Source organism: Musca vetustissima, unplaced genomic scaffold (assembly GCF_032173495.1).
Source record: "Musca vetustissima isolate MV318-11 ecotype Yass unplaced genomic scaffold, APGP_CSIRO_Mvet_v1 utg45504, whole genome shotgun sequence".
Lineage (NCBI taxonomy): Eukaryota > Metazoa > Arthropoda > Insecta > Diptera > Muscidae > Musca > Musca vetustissima.
In genome coordinates, this window is record NW_026874781.1 from 76,027 (window position 1) to 91,632 (window position 15,606).

Below are 15,606 nucleotides of genomic sequence, written 5' to 3' on the forward strand. Positions count from 1 at the left end.
TTTGATTTCTCAAAAATTTCAAATGGTCTAAGAAGATTACGAAATTAGCTGTATTTTTCACCACCTAAATTTTTGTTTTTATGTCATTTTATGTTTTAATAAATTTTGATCAGAACTTTTTAATTTTCGAATATTTTTGTTTGTATTTTTTTTTCTGATATATAAATACAATACATATATATTGTATATATATATATGTATTGTATGTATTTGTGTATTCTCGTGGTTGATGAAATAAATGTATTAGAGACATACGAGTACCACAATATCGAGTACGACAACTAAGGAAATGAAGAACGATGGATATATATTGTTTCCGATATGGAACCAATCAGGTATGAAAATGGGTATGCTCTTCTGATATTTTTTTATATTACCAATTTTTATAACCCAAAAACATTTTTTTAAATCCAATAAAAATTAATGAAATATTATTTGTATTTACCGATGTTTCCAAACTTGTTAAATTAATTTATAATCACAATTTATACACGGGATTCATTACCAATGATGATCAAGAAGTATTGATGACTTGCTGAAAGTATCCTCTTGAAGTGACATGACAAAAGCTTACAAAATAAGCAACGAACACATTACTGTCTCTGGCCCTAGTATGTCCGGCTCTCGAAAGAAATTGATGTACATATATTCAGTGTGGCATTTGTTTGTAGGGATGTGTGCTCATTTTTTAGGAAAGCCTGCTTAATTACTTTCTCGTTATTTAAAAAAATTTAAATTAGCAAGACAGTAATAAATGTAAATTCTTATTACAGATAAAGAAACCCTAGAAGCGGAAGGCGATACTCCTGGAACACTTGCTTGCAGTTAGGTTTTGTGATGCAGAATATCAATATACTTCCAGAAACTTTAATTGTTCAGGTAAATTATTATTATACATATGTTTTAACATGTGAAAGGAAAAAAGATACAGTAATAGTTACTTTTCATGACACAAAATTATGTTGTGATTTTGTTTATTTCTGTTGTTTCTTTCCGGAAGAATTATGATGTCCCTATAATACCTAAACGAGCTCATTTATAGTACGTTTACATTTAACCGGATCAGTGGGTTTCAATTGTCATTTCCTTTGCATATATGTCAAATAAATCCTCATAAAGTAGGTTAACCCAGTAAAAAGTTCTAATGTACAAGGAGTTTTAGTCAGGTACTAAAAATATTGAGAAATCTTAGAATAGATTAATAGCATTTTTTCGGCGTAATAAAAGATATTTACTTTATAAAATTACATCATTCGAAGTTAGATATAATTAAAGTTAAAATTGGTTCTACTTGGTTGCGTGTCCGAAATAAATACTTAAATTTATTTTAAAGAAAAAGTAGTCGGACGGCATTTTCACCGCCAACCGAATGTTGCAGCCAACCACAAAAAAATGAACCGGAACCAGTTTGTTGTGCAGACAACTTCGCAAAAAAGTGATGCCAATCATAGGGTGGCATTTGTACGTCAAACCATTAGGTTTGACGGATGGCAAAATGCAACTCGGCGAAGGACTAGAGAGCACCAAGCAAAATGAAAATAAACGCCACAAAAAAAGAAAACACAGGAAAAGAGGGAAAACCGGCGTCATTTTTCCGGGTATAAAAGGGAAAATTCCTTCTAACCAAGGTTTCAATCTTCTTGGTTAGCGTAGTGCAAAGTTCAAAATTTAATTGACTGTGACAGGGTGCACAATATACCAACGAAAAACAATAAAAATAATTTAAATAAAACAGCGTGTTTAGAAGCAGACGTGGACGTCTTTTATTTTGATATTTATTTTTATGTTTTTGGTGTTCGTACAAATTGTAAGTAAAAGTATTTTGTTGAGTGTATATGTAGTTTAGTAATAATTATGTTTTGTGTCCATTTATTTGAAGATTACATCAAATACAAAATCTCTGGCCTCCTCAGCAGCAAACATTGGAGGAGGTCAGCCTGTTTTTAAATTCCAATTGGAACAAAAGCTTTGCCCACAAGCCGGAAATATGCTTCAAGAAAGCTGCAAATTCAACAGCAAAACGTAAGCCTTTTCTGCAAATAAAAAGAAGAAGAAAATATATAAGAGATTGAAAAAAAAGGAATTAACAAGGTAAATGTTGAAATGTAATTACCTATCTGTCCGTTGGTTTGCACCTAATCTGCACCTGAAACCAAAAGAAAAAAATACAAAAATAATGAATTAATATTTAAAAATTAAATTGAAAAGAAATAAGAAAATAATTAAAGAAAATATATAACGAATAAATAGTAGGTTAATTTAGGTTAAGAGTGTTGTCCTAAGTGTTAAGTTAAGAAAAGTGTAAGGGAAATTAACACCAAGCTTTTTATATGAAAATTGTAGGGTTACCTTTCTGTAATTGGTAGAAACCTTTTAATATTGAAAGTCTTCCAAGTGAAGGAAGCAATGACCATCTAACAGAGCTCTTTTAGGATGGTATTAGTTTTATTAAAGTGCCTGAATTTGGCAAAAGTCCTATCGACATAAAGAAAGGGTAATCTATTTGTTCGTGTTCTATTGATAATAATTTAAAATATATTTGGAGTTAATTTTTCAAGATAAATAATGTTAGGTTTAATTGTGATTATTAATTTAATAAATTTGTTCTTAGTTTGAATGTAATATAAACCATGTTCTGTATTGTCTAGAAAGAGGAGAGTTATGATGTAAGTTGTGAGGTAAGTGTGTGTGGGTACGGGGCTCTTTAAAACATTTATAAAAATTCGGATCAAAGAGTCAAGGCTGGGAGGGCTATGTGTGGGTACGATTTCCACCAAGTACCCTTGTCACCGGTGTATGTAGTGTTTATTATGTTGTTTTGGTTGTTTGTTTTGATATGCCAAAATTCCCTTTAATTGTTCGCCTCCTTGGGCTGGTGGTTACAGGGTTGGAACCGACCTGAGGCTAAAAATGCCACCCTGAGCCGGTTGGAGAGTAACAATATGGCGCCCAATTTTCTAAAACCATAAAACTTAAATCAGTGCAATAACACCCAGGCACCGAGATATAGACCAAAGATGAATTAGGTTAAAAACGCATATCGAATTTTCTTATCGTGCAAATAAAGCAACCACAATTTTCATGTCGAAATTGTGTTAAATTTGCAGTATTAGCTTAAAGATTAGAAAATTAGGATATACGTTTCAAACTCAAATGGGTCATGTGCAATAGCTCTTGTTCGTCTACTGTAACAAATGATGTATTGTGTTTATGACCTGTACCGTATGTGTTTATGTTTATGTAAAGTAGAATAAAAAGCTTTAGAGTTAAAATAAGAGGATAATGTGCAATAGCTTCATGATCAAATGGATCATAGAATGCGTTGGGCAGAATTCTCTGATGCGAGATCTTTTTTCTAAACAATTTTTTTAGAAAAATGCCGTATAAATTAGCTCTAAATTGTGTTGTGTCGTTCCTTAATGTAATTCCCTGTCAAACAATACACCGTGAAACCGAAAGGACACTAATTTTAAATTTTGAAAAATAAATTATTTAAATATTTTTTTGTTTGTAAATCCACACACTTTTCCATACCAAGCAGCTGAAAAGACATCCTAGCACCTCATATGTTTTGTTGAATTACTTGTGTTTATTTTTTTTATGTACTTATTTACTTTGTTTTGTCATATTTAGTTATTTATTATTATATTTAGATATTTTATTATTATTGTTTTAAATTTTGACATTAATTTTTTTATTATTTATTCACAACAACCATACAGAAAACTATTATGTTGAGTGTATGTGTAATTTAATAATAATTTTGTTTTGTGTCCATTTATTTGAAGAGTACATCAAATAAAACATCTCTGGCCTTCTCAGCAGCAAACATTGGAGGAGGTCAGCCTGTATTTAAATTCCAATTGGAACAAAGGCTGTGCCACCAAGCCGGAAATATGCTACAAGAAAGCTGCAAATTCAACAGCAAACCGTAAGCCTTGTCTGCAAAGAAAAAGAAGAAGAAAATATACAAGAGTTTGAAAAAAGGAATTAACAAGGTAACAGTTGACTTCTAATTACCTATCTGTTCGGTTTTTTGTACCTAACCTACACCTGAAACCAAAAGAAAAGAAAATACAAAATAATGCATTAATATTTAAAAATTAAATTGAAAAGAAATAAGAAAAATTTTAAAGATAATATATAACGAATGAATATAGGTTAAATTAGGTTAACTGTGTTGTCCTAAGTGTGAAGTTAAGTAATGTGTAAGGAAAATGAACACCAAGCTATTTCTATGAAATTGTAGGGTTACCTTTCTATAATTGGTAGAAACCTTTTTATATTAGAGTCTTCCAAGTGAAGCAAGCAATGATAATCTAACAGAGCTCTTTTAGGAAGGTATTAGTTTTGTTAAAGTGTAGCCTGAATTTGGCAAAAGTCCTATCGACGTAAAGAAAGGGTAATCTATTTGTTCGTGGTTTATTGATCACAATTTAAAAATCTACTTTGGAGTTAATTTTTTAAGTTAAATAATGTTAGGTTTAATTTTGATCAATATTTTAATAAATTTGTTCTGTGTTTGAATTTAATATATACCATGTTCTGTATTGTCTAGAAAGAGGATGTAAGTTGTGAGGTAAGTGTGTGTGTACGGGGCTCTTTAAAAACATTTATAAAAATTCGGATCAAAGAGTCAAGGCTGGGAGGGCTATGTGTGGGTACGATTTCACCAAGTACCCTTGTCACCGGTGTATGTAGTGTTTGTTATGTCGTTTTGTTTCTTTGTTTTGATATGTCAAAATTCCCTTTAATTTCGCCTCCTTGGGCTGGTGGTTACAGGGTTGGAACCGACCTGAGGCCAAAAATGCCACCCTGAGCCGGTTGGAGAGTAACAATATGGCGCCCAATTTTCTAAAACCATAAAACTTAAATCAGTGCAATAACACCCAGGCACCGAGATATAGACCAAAGATGAATTAGGTTAAAAACGCATATCGAATTTTCTTATCGTGCAAATAAAGCAACCACAATTTTCATGTCGAAATTGTGTTAAATTTGCAGTATTAGCTTAAAGATTAGAAAATTAGGATATACGTTTCAAACTCAAATGGGTCATGTGCAATAGCTCTTGTTCGTCTACTGTAACAAATGATGTATTGTGTTTATGACCTGTACCGTATGTGTTTATGTTTATGTAAAGTAGAATAAAAAGCTTTAGAGTTAAAATAAGAGGATAATGTGCAATAGCTTCATGATCAAGTGGATCATAGAATGCGTTGGGCAGAATTCTCTGATGCGAGATCTTTTTTCTAAACAATTTTTTTAGAAAAATGCCGTATAAATTAGCTCTAAATTGTGTTGTGTCGTTCCTTAATGTAATTCCCTGTCAATCAATACACCGTGACAACCGAAAGGGCACTAATTTTAAATTTTGAAAAATAAATTATTTAAATATTTTTTGTTTGTAAATCCACACACTTTTCCATACCAAGCAGCTGAAAAGACATCCTAGCACCTCATATGTTTTGTTCAATAACTTGTGTTTATTTTTTTTTATGTACTTATTTACTTTGTTTTGTCATATTTAGTTATTTATTATTATATTTAGATATTTTATTATTATTGTTTTAAATTTTGACATTAATTTTTTTATTATTTATTCACAACAACGCAATATATTCTATTTTTTCTGACCTACGATTCGCTTTCAAATGAGTGAATACACTGCAGGCAAAAGGTATAGTAAAAGAAATAGAGTGTTAGCATTTGATAGTAGTAGGATCCTAGTCCAAACTCCCAAACCAAAAAATAAGAAGAAAAGTATAGAAGAAGCCATGGAGAATGGGGATACCACAATTAGGGATTTGTCTGGTACAATTAATGCCCCCAATCCAAGACCCAGTGCAGACAAATAGACCGCACCCGCCGACTAACCTTAGACCTCAGCATCCATCCGCTCAAGAAAATAATAACAATGTTCCCCGCTGAAACATGGTAACCCCTTCTTTCAGCAGTAACGGAAATGGTCAGGGTATAAAAGTAGAGCGATTTGGGTTAAATTTCTCTGGGAGACCAAACACGTTATCGGTGGAAGATTTTATTTATAGATTAGAGTATTTCCAAAAGCATTACCATTAGAATATACATTAGAACTTTTTACCGGGTTAATCCACTTTATGAGAATTTATTTGACATATACGCAAAATAATTGATAATTGAAACCCACTAGATTAACGAAATCCGGTTAAATGTAAACGAACTATTACACCGGCTTTAAAATCATTTTTAAATGAAAGTCAGCTGGTGCTTGAAATAAATTGCCATATTTATTTAATTTAAATTGTTTACTTCTAAGAAGATGAACTTACTGTTTTTCTCTTAAGGACACCCCCATTCTGGGTGTCAATTTTTTATTTACTCTAATTCTAGAATGTCCCTACAAAATTTTAAGTGAAAATCTCAACAACTCTTGAAGATATAGCCGATTTATTGTGTCAGCATCAAGTGACGACAAGAGTGATTCTCAAACTTTAACTCTCGAAATAGTTTTTTATAAATCGCGGGCACGATAACTCAAAAACTAATAATCCAATCGTTTTCAAATTTTGACACGTTTCTCTGGGAGTGTATAGCTCTCGTATGAACTTGTTGGGTGTCCCAAATAAATACTTAAATGTCTTTTAAAGAAAAAGTAGTCGGACGGCATTTTCACCGCCAACCGAATGTTGCAGCCATGGCACAATGGATAGGTAGTCCATTTAGAGCAGCTGATGTCTTGATTAACTGTCAAAGTGGTAAATTTTACTTGAATTCGATGTGCAATGCTGCCAAATTTTTGAAATATTATAAGGAAAAATTTGACAGATAATCGAGACAAAAAAATGTTTTTGTTTTGATACATCACCTTATTATTGGATCATGATCGAGACAAAAAATGTTTTTGTTTTGATACATCACCTTATTATTGCATCATGGTTGCAGCCAACCACAAAAAAAAAAAAAAATGAAGCGGAACCAGGTTGTTGTGCAGACAACTTCGCAAAGAAGTGATGCCAATCGCAGGGTGGTATTTTTACGTCAACCCATTAGGTTTGACGGATGGCAAAATGCAACTCGGCGAAGAACTAGAGAGCACTAAGCAAAATGAAAATAAACGACACACAAAAAGAAAATACATGAAAAGAGGGAAAACCGGCGTCATTTTCCGGGTATAAAGTGAAAAGTTCAAAATTCAATTGACTGTAATAGGGTGCACAATATACCAACGAAAAAAAACAATAAAAATTAGTTAAATAAAACAGCGTATTTGGTTGCAGACGTGAACGTCTATATTATTTAACTTTATTAAATAATTCTCAACTATTCTGTTGAGTGTATGTGTAATTTAATAATAATTTTGTTTTGTGTCCATTTATTTGAAGAGTACATCAAATAAAACATCTCTGGCCTTCTCAGCAGCAAACATTGGAGGAGGTCAGCCTGTATTTAAATTCCAATTGGAACAAAGGCTGTGCCACCAAGCCGGAAATATGCTACAAGAAAGCTGCAAATTCAACAGCAAACCGTAAGCCTTGTCTGCAAAGAAAAAGAAGAAGAAAATATACAAGAGATTGAAAAAAGGAATTAACCAAAAGAAAAGAAAATACAAAATAATGCATTAATATTTAAAAATTAAATTGAAAAGAAATAAGAAAAATTTTAAAGATAATATATAACGAATGAATATAGGTTAAATTAGGTTAACTGTGTTGTCCTAAGTGTGAAGTTAAGTAATGTGTAAGGAAAATGAACACCAAGCTATTTCTATGAAATTGTAGGGTTACCTGTCTATAATTGGTAGAAACCTTTTTATATTAGAGTCTTCCAAGTGAAGCAAGCAATGATAATCTAACAGAGCTCTTTTAGGAAGGTATTAGTTTTGTTAAAGTGTAGCCTGAATTTGGCAAAAGTCCTATCGACGTAAAGAAAGGGTAATCTATTTGTTCGTGGTTTATTGATCACAATTTAAAAATCTACTTTGCAGTTAATTTTTTAAGTTAAATAATGTTAGGTTTAATTTTGATCAATATTCTAATAAATTTGTTCTGTGTTTGAATTTAATATATACCATGTTCTGTATTGTCTAGAAAGAGGATGTAAGTTGTGAGGTAAGTGTGTGTGTACGGGGCTCTTTAAAAACATTTATAAAAATTCGGATCAAAGAGTCAAGGCTGGGAGGGCTATGTGTGGGTACGATTTCACCAAGTACCCTTGTCACCGGTGTATGTAGTGTTTGTTATGTCGTTTTGTTTCTTTGTTTTGATATGTCAAAATTCCCTTTAATTTCGCCTCCTTGGGCTGGTGGTTACAGGGTTGGAACCGACCTGAGGCCAAAAGTGCCACCCTGAGCCGGTTGGAGAGTAACAATATGGCGCCCAATTTTCTAAAACCATAAAACTTAAATCAGTGCAATAACACCCAGGCACCGAGATATAGACCAAAGATGAATTAGGTTAAAAACGCATATCGAATTTTCTTATCGTGCAAATAAAGCAACCACAATTTTCATGTCGAAATTGTGTTAAATTTGCAGTATTAGCTTAAAGATTAGAAAATTAGGATATACGTTTCAAACTCAAATGGGTCATGTGCAATAGCTCTTGTTCGTCTACTGTAACAAATGATGTATTGTGTTTATGACCTGTACCGTATGTGTTTATGTTTATGTAAAGTAGAATAAAAAGCTTTAGAGTTAAAATAAGAGGATAATGTGCAATAGCTTCATGATCAAATGGATCATAGAATGCGTTGGGCAGAATTCTCTGATGCGAGATCTTTTTTCTAAACAATTTTTTTAGAAAAATGCCGTATAAATTAGCTCTAAATTGTGTTGTGTCGTTCCTTAATGTAATTCCCTGTCAAACAATACACCGTGAAACCGAAAGGACACTAATTTTAAATTTTGAAAAATAAATTATTTAAATATTTTTTTGTTTGTAAATCCACACACTTTTCCATACCAAGCAGCTGAAAAGACATCCTAGCACCTCATATGTTTTGTTGAATTACTTGTGTTTATTTTTTTTATGTACTTATTTACTTTGTTTTGTCATATTTAGTTATTTATTATTATATTTAGATATTTTATTATTATTGTTTTAAATTTTGACATTAATTTTTTTATTATTTATTCACAACAACCATACAGAAAACTATTATGTTGAGTGTATGTGTAATTTAATAATAATTTTGTTTTGTGTCCATTTATTTGAAGAGTACATCAAATAAAACATCTCTGGCCTTCTCAGCAGCAAACATTGGAGGAGGTCAGCCTGTATTTAAATTCCAATTGGAACAAAGGCTGTGCCACCAAGCCGGAAATATGCTACAAGAAAGCTGCAAATTCAACAGCAAACCGTAAGCCTTGTCTGCAAAGAAAAAGAAGAAGAAAATATACAAGAGTTTGAAAAAAGGAATTAACAAGGTAACAGTTGACTTCTAATTACCTATCTGTTCGGTTTTTTGTACCTAACCTACACCTGAAACCAAAAGAAAAGAAAATACAAAATAATGCATTAATATTTAAAAATTAAATTGAAAAGAAATAAGAAAAATTTTAAAGATAATATATAACGAATGAATATAGGTTAAATTAGGTTAACTGTGTTGTCCTAAGTGTGAAGTTAAGTAATGTGTAAGGAAAATGAACACCAAGCTATTTCTATGAAATTGTAGGGTTACCTTTCTATAATTGGTAGAAACCTTTTTATATTAGAGTCTTCCAAGTGAAGCAAGCAATGATAATCTAACAGAGCTCTTTTAGGAAGGTATTAGTTTTGTTAAAGTGTAGCCTGAATTTGGCAAAAGTCCTATCGACGTAAAGAAAGGGTAATCTATTTGTTCGTGGTTTATTGATCACAATTTAAAAATCTACTTTGGAGTTAATTTTTTAAGTTAAATAATGTTAGGTTTAATTTTGATCAATATTTTAATAAATTTGTTCTGTGTTTGAATTTAATATATACCATGTTCTGTATTGTCTAGAAAGAGGATGTAAGTTGTGAGGTAAGTGTGTGTGTACGGGGCTCTTTAAAAACATTTATAAAAATTCGGATCAAAGAGTCAAGGCTGGGAGGGCTATGTGTGGGTACGATTTCACCAAGTACCCTTGTCACCGGTGTATGTAGTGTTTGTTATGTCGTTTTGTTTCTTTGTTTTGATATGTCAAAATTCCCTTTAATTTCGCCTCCTTGGGCTGGTGGTTACAGGGTTGGAACCGACCTGAGGCCAAAAATGCCACCCTGAGCCGGTTGGAGAGTAACAATATGGCGCCCAATTTTCTAAAACCATAAAACTTAAATCAGTGCAATAACACCCAGGCACCGAGATATAGACCAAAGATGAATTAGGTTAAAAACGCATATCGAATTTTCTTATCGTGCAAATAAAGCAACCACAATTTTCATGTCGAAATTGTGTTAAATTTGCAGTATTAGCTTAAAGATTAGAAAATTAGGATATACGTTTCAAACTCAAATGGGTCATGTGCAATAGCTCTTGTTCGTCTACTGTAACAAATGATGTATTGTGTTTATGACCTGTACCGTATGTGTTTATGTTTATGTAAAGTAGAATAAAAAGCTTTAGAGTTAAAATAAGAGGATAATGTGCAATAGCTTCATGATCAAGTGGATCATAGAATGCGTTGGGCAGAATTCTCTGATGCGAGATCTTTTTTCTAAACAATTTTTTTAGAAAAATGCCGTATAAATTAGCTCTAAATTGTGTTGTGTCGTTCCTTAATGTAATTCCCTGTCAATCAATACACCGTGACAACCGAAAGGGCACTAATTTTAAATTTTGAAAAATAAATTATTTAAATATTTTTTTTGTTTGTAAATCCACACACTTTTCCATACCAAGCAGCTGAAAAGACATCCTAGCACCTCATATGTTTTGTTCAATCACTTGTGTTTATTTTTTTATGTACTTATTTACTTTGTTTTGTCATATTTAGTTATTTATTATTATATTTAGATATTTTATTATTATTGTTTTAAATTTTGACATTAATTTTTTTATTATTTATTCACAACAACGCAATATATTCAATTTTTTCTGACCTACGATTCGCTTTCAAATGAGTGAATACACTGCAGTCAAAAGGTATAGTAAAATAAATAGAGTGTTAGCATTTGATAGTAGTAGGATCCTAGTCCAAACTCCCAAACCAAAAAATAAGAAGAAAAGTATAGAAGAAGCCATGGAGAATGGGGATACCACAATTAGGGATTTGTCTGGTACAATTAATGCCCACAATCCAAGAAATCCATAGATGCTTTCTTCCACGACATCAATCTTATCCGGTCCAAGCTGGAAAAGCCTGTTTCCGAGTATGAAATGTTCTCGTTAGTGAAGAAAAATCTTTGTAAAAATCTCTCCAGCATAGTCTACGCCATGCCTGTGTCTTCAGTGGAACAATTAAGACTAGAGTGCTTGGAGATCGAAAAACATTTTTCCGACGTGACCAAATAGTACCACAGCTTCCTCCACCCCCCAAATACACCAATTCGAGTCAATGCCCTACAAGAGGAAGAAGAGGAAATAATGAATTATGACCGATTTGTACAACCAGAGGAAATTGTGGATGTATCCGCTATAAACCTCCCAATGTTATGTTGGAATTGTCAAAATCCAGGGCACGGATTTAGGGACTTCCATCCACCCAAAGGAATTTGTTCTGTTTTAAATGTGGAAAACAGAACACAATCACCCCCAAATGTTCGAATTGTGCCTCGGGAAACGTGCGGAAGAGCGTGGTTGCTGCGGGAAACCATCGTTCCTCAGAACCACGCCCAATAGGGAAATAAAAAGCAAAAGAAAATCTTATTTGAAGCATTTGGACGTTGTCAGGATATGAAAGATCCAAGGCCTTATGTAACAATTAAGATTGAGGGAATAGAAGTCAGGGGGCTGTTGGATTCAGAGGCAACTGTAAGCCTTTTAGGGTAAAAATTGCAGAGAAATTGTAGGGGAATTAAATTTAGATATTGTACCCTACACTTCAAACATAAGTACCGCGTCAGGACAAAAGTTCAGAATTTTAGGACAGGTTAAGGTAAACGTGGGATATGAAGGTACTATTAAGGAAATTAATTTATATTTATGCCCAGATCTACAACAAGATTTATATCTCGGAGTAGATTTCTGGAAAATATTTTCAATACCCTAAATATTTTTCCAACCGAGGAAATAGACGTTGACCTTGAAATAAAAATCCATGGAAATTCCATAAATAAAGATAAGAAGATGCATGATTTGACTGAAGAGCAAGAGAAAAAACTAGCTTAATTTGTAAAAAAGTTTCCGACATTCGAAGAAAAGGGATTGGGTTGCACTAAGTTGGAGAAACCTGCTATAAAGTTAATAGATGGCTCAAATCCTGTGAAAGATAGACATTATCCTTTATAGCCCGCCGTTCAAGACATCGTATACCAGGAGATCGACAACATGCTCGCTCTGAATGTGATTGAAGAGAGTGATTCTCCTTGGAGCAACAGGACGACAGTTGTTAGAAAACCAGGAAAGAACAGATTTTGTCTATATGCGCGAAAATTAAATGCATTGACTGTAAAGGGTGCATATAGTATACAGAATATAGATGGAATACTAAGCAGAATTGATCAAGCGCATTATATAAGCAGCGTCGACCTGAAATATGCATTCTGGCAAATCGAGCTAGAGAAGGATGCCAAACCATATACTGCATTTACAGTACCAGGTCGACCGCTTTATCAATTCCGCGAAATGCCTTTTGGTCTTTGTAACGCGGTGCAACGATTATGCCGCTTAATGGACAAGGTTATACCTGGTTATACCTTTTGATTATTGCCGACATTGATAAAGTAAGTGCCATACAAAAGATACCGGTACCGAAAAGTCCAAGAGAAGTAAGAAGTTTTTTGGGAACCGCCGGATGGTATCGACGGTTCATCAAGAACTTCGCTTCGATATCGGCAGCACTTACAGACACTTTAAAGAAAGGACAAAAGTTCACGATAACACCTGCGGCAATGGAATCCTTTAATGCTCTGAAGAAAGCTTTAACGTCAGCACCAGTACTCCGACACCCGAATTTCCAACGCGAATTTTTTATCCAATGTAATGCATCGGAATATGGAATTGGTGCAGTTTTATTTCAGAGAGATAGCGACGGAGGAGGAAATCCAATTGCATTTTATTCACAAAAATTCAATTCTTGCCAACGAAACTATTCCGTAACGGAGAAAGAATGTTTAGCTGCAGTGTTAGCCGTAAAGAGATTCCGACCTTACGTCGAGTTGATGAAATTCACGATAATAGTTGGCAACCCTGATACGGAATAGACGTCATTTCAGTGATTTGATTGTGCTCTCCTTAAAAAAATAATTTTTGTATACAAAAACATTGTGCGGTTAATTTAAACATAAAGAAATATCTTCAGAGGCTGTGTTTTTATTTGTGTGTGTTGAAGTATGGCTGGAAAACAACGCAAAAGTCTTGCAAATAAAAAGAAAAAAGTTATGTGTTCGCATTGTAAAACTGAAGTGTTGGAAAACGACGACTTCTTAGAATGCGATATATGCAAAAAACTCTCCACTCTCAGTGCACTCAACTGAATAAAGTGGAAATGGAGAAACTGTGGAAAGACGACTCTCTCCCTTTCAAGTGTCAATACTGCGCTCCGAGTAACAATGATAATGCAGATATAAAAGCTATTCTTATGGAGATGAGAGACTTGAAAAAAACAATGAGTTTTATGTCATCTCAGTATGATGACATTTTAAAAGGTGTGAAGAAAAATACAAAAACAATCAAATGCTTAAAAAAAGAGAATGCAACTCTCAAAGAGGACGTGAAAAAGTTGCAATCGACGGTAACGTTTTTAAACGAAGTACGTTTGCAAAATGACTGTGTTATCAATGGTATTACAGTTGATGATAAAACTAAGCCCATTGATGTTGTTATTGCCGTAGCAAATACCATTGGAGCAAAGATTGTCGAAGATGATGTAGAAGATGCATATTTTTTGAAAAAGAAAAACCAAGCAAGCCCAAAAACTGTTGTTGTTAAATTTGTTAACAACAAAACCAAGTTGAAATTTATGCAGGAGAAGAAGAAATTGAGAGAACAACTAGAAACAAAGTCAGTATACATTAATGATTTTGTATCTAAAGATACAATGGAAGTTTTTCACCACGCAAAATCCTTAAAAGCTGTTGGGTACAAGTTTATTTATACACATGGAGGGAAAGTTTTTGCAAAGAAGGATGAAAAATCAAAACAGATACGGTTGAAATCGATGGGTGACGTTGATGATCTTTTAAAGCAAGTGGTATCGAAAGGCAAACATGAGCGCAAATTAATTGAGGTTGAGTTAAGCGATGATGATGAGGAGGAGGAAGATTCTGATGATGAAGAAAATGATGATGAAGATGGGTTTCACTCACCAAATTGATTTTATATACTTAGTAATACATTTAAAATTCCACTTAATTTAATATGGGTTCCAAATATTTTCAAAATGTAGATTTTTATAATGAATATGTTGTTGAAAATAAATATGAGAACTGTCTTAATATTATATCTGTAAACGCTAGAAGTGTGTCATCAATAGAAAAATTTAATAAATTTAAAAATGAGATATATAATCTTCAGAAATTACCTGAAGTAATTGCAGTCCAGGAAACTTGGTTCAGCAGCCAATTTTTAAATATTTACCGAATTGATGGTTACAATGTCGTCAATTGTGACAGATCAGATGGATATGGAGGTACGTCGATTTTTATGAAATCATCTCTAAATTACAAATTATTATTTAATGAAAGTGAGAACAACGTTGATGTTATAGCCGTTGAATTTCCTGGAACTATTCTATACAACTCGAAATTAATATTAGCATCGTGTTATCGATCCCCAAAGTGCAGTGTGGGTGATTTTATTAAGAAAATGGATACTGTGTTGCAACGTTTGAATTCAGGTTTTATAATTATTTGCGGTGATATGAATGTTGATTTCTTCACTACAATAAAACATCAAAAATCCCTGATTTATCTTTTGAGTGCTTATAATATGTATTCTTGTCATAATCATATTACGCGTCCTATTTCTAAGAAGAGCATAGATTGGATATTTAGCAACTATAGCAGCAATATTGTGGTTCACAGTATAGAAAACAAATTGTCGGATCATAACATTTTAAGTTGTTTTATAAGAAGTAACGTATACCAAGAGGATTTGCCCGAAATTATTAAAAAAGTGAACCATGCTAAGTTTACAGAATATTTGGACACCAACTTGAGCATGTTAACGGCAATTGATGATTCGTCTGAACTTTGTAAAAAGTTTGTTGACATAATACAAACTGGTGTTTGTAAAAGTACAGAAGTTACAACGAAATTTGTTAATAGACGACAAAGTATTGCTCCTTGGTTGACAGATAAACTGGCCTCTTTGATTGAACATAAAACAAAGTTGCTTTATTTGAGACGCAGAAGGAAAAATGATCCAAGTATTAGAAATCAGTTGAAGCGGATAAGCAATGTTATCAAATTTTGCAGCAGAAGCCTAAGGAACGAGTTCTATAGAAGCAATATAAGCTCATGCAACGGTGACGTAAGGAAAATCTGGCAATTTCTAAACAAT

At 33.0% G+C, this 15,606-nt stretch overlaps 1 protein-coding gene across 1 annotated transcript; it reads left to right on the forward strand.

Annotated features, from left to right (window-relative positions):
* The first annotated feature begins 13,711 nt into the window (after window positions 1-13,711).
* Window positions 13,712-14,419, forward strand: LOC133336680 (uncharacterized). Its single transcript, XM_061544962.1, has one exon. The coding sequence runs from the start codon at window positions 13,712-13,714 to the stop codon at window positions 14,417-14,419; it is 708 nt and encodes a 235-aa protein (XP_061400946.1).
* The last annotated feature ends 1,187 nt before the right edge of the window (window positions 14,420-15,606 follow it).

Bases quoted from the DNA above. Each gene is read 5' to 3' on its own strand.
- LOC133336680 (XM_061544962.1), top strand. From the start codon at position 13,712: ATGAGTTTTATGTCATCTCAGTATGATGACATTTTAAAAGGTGTGAAG.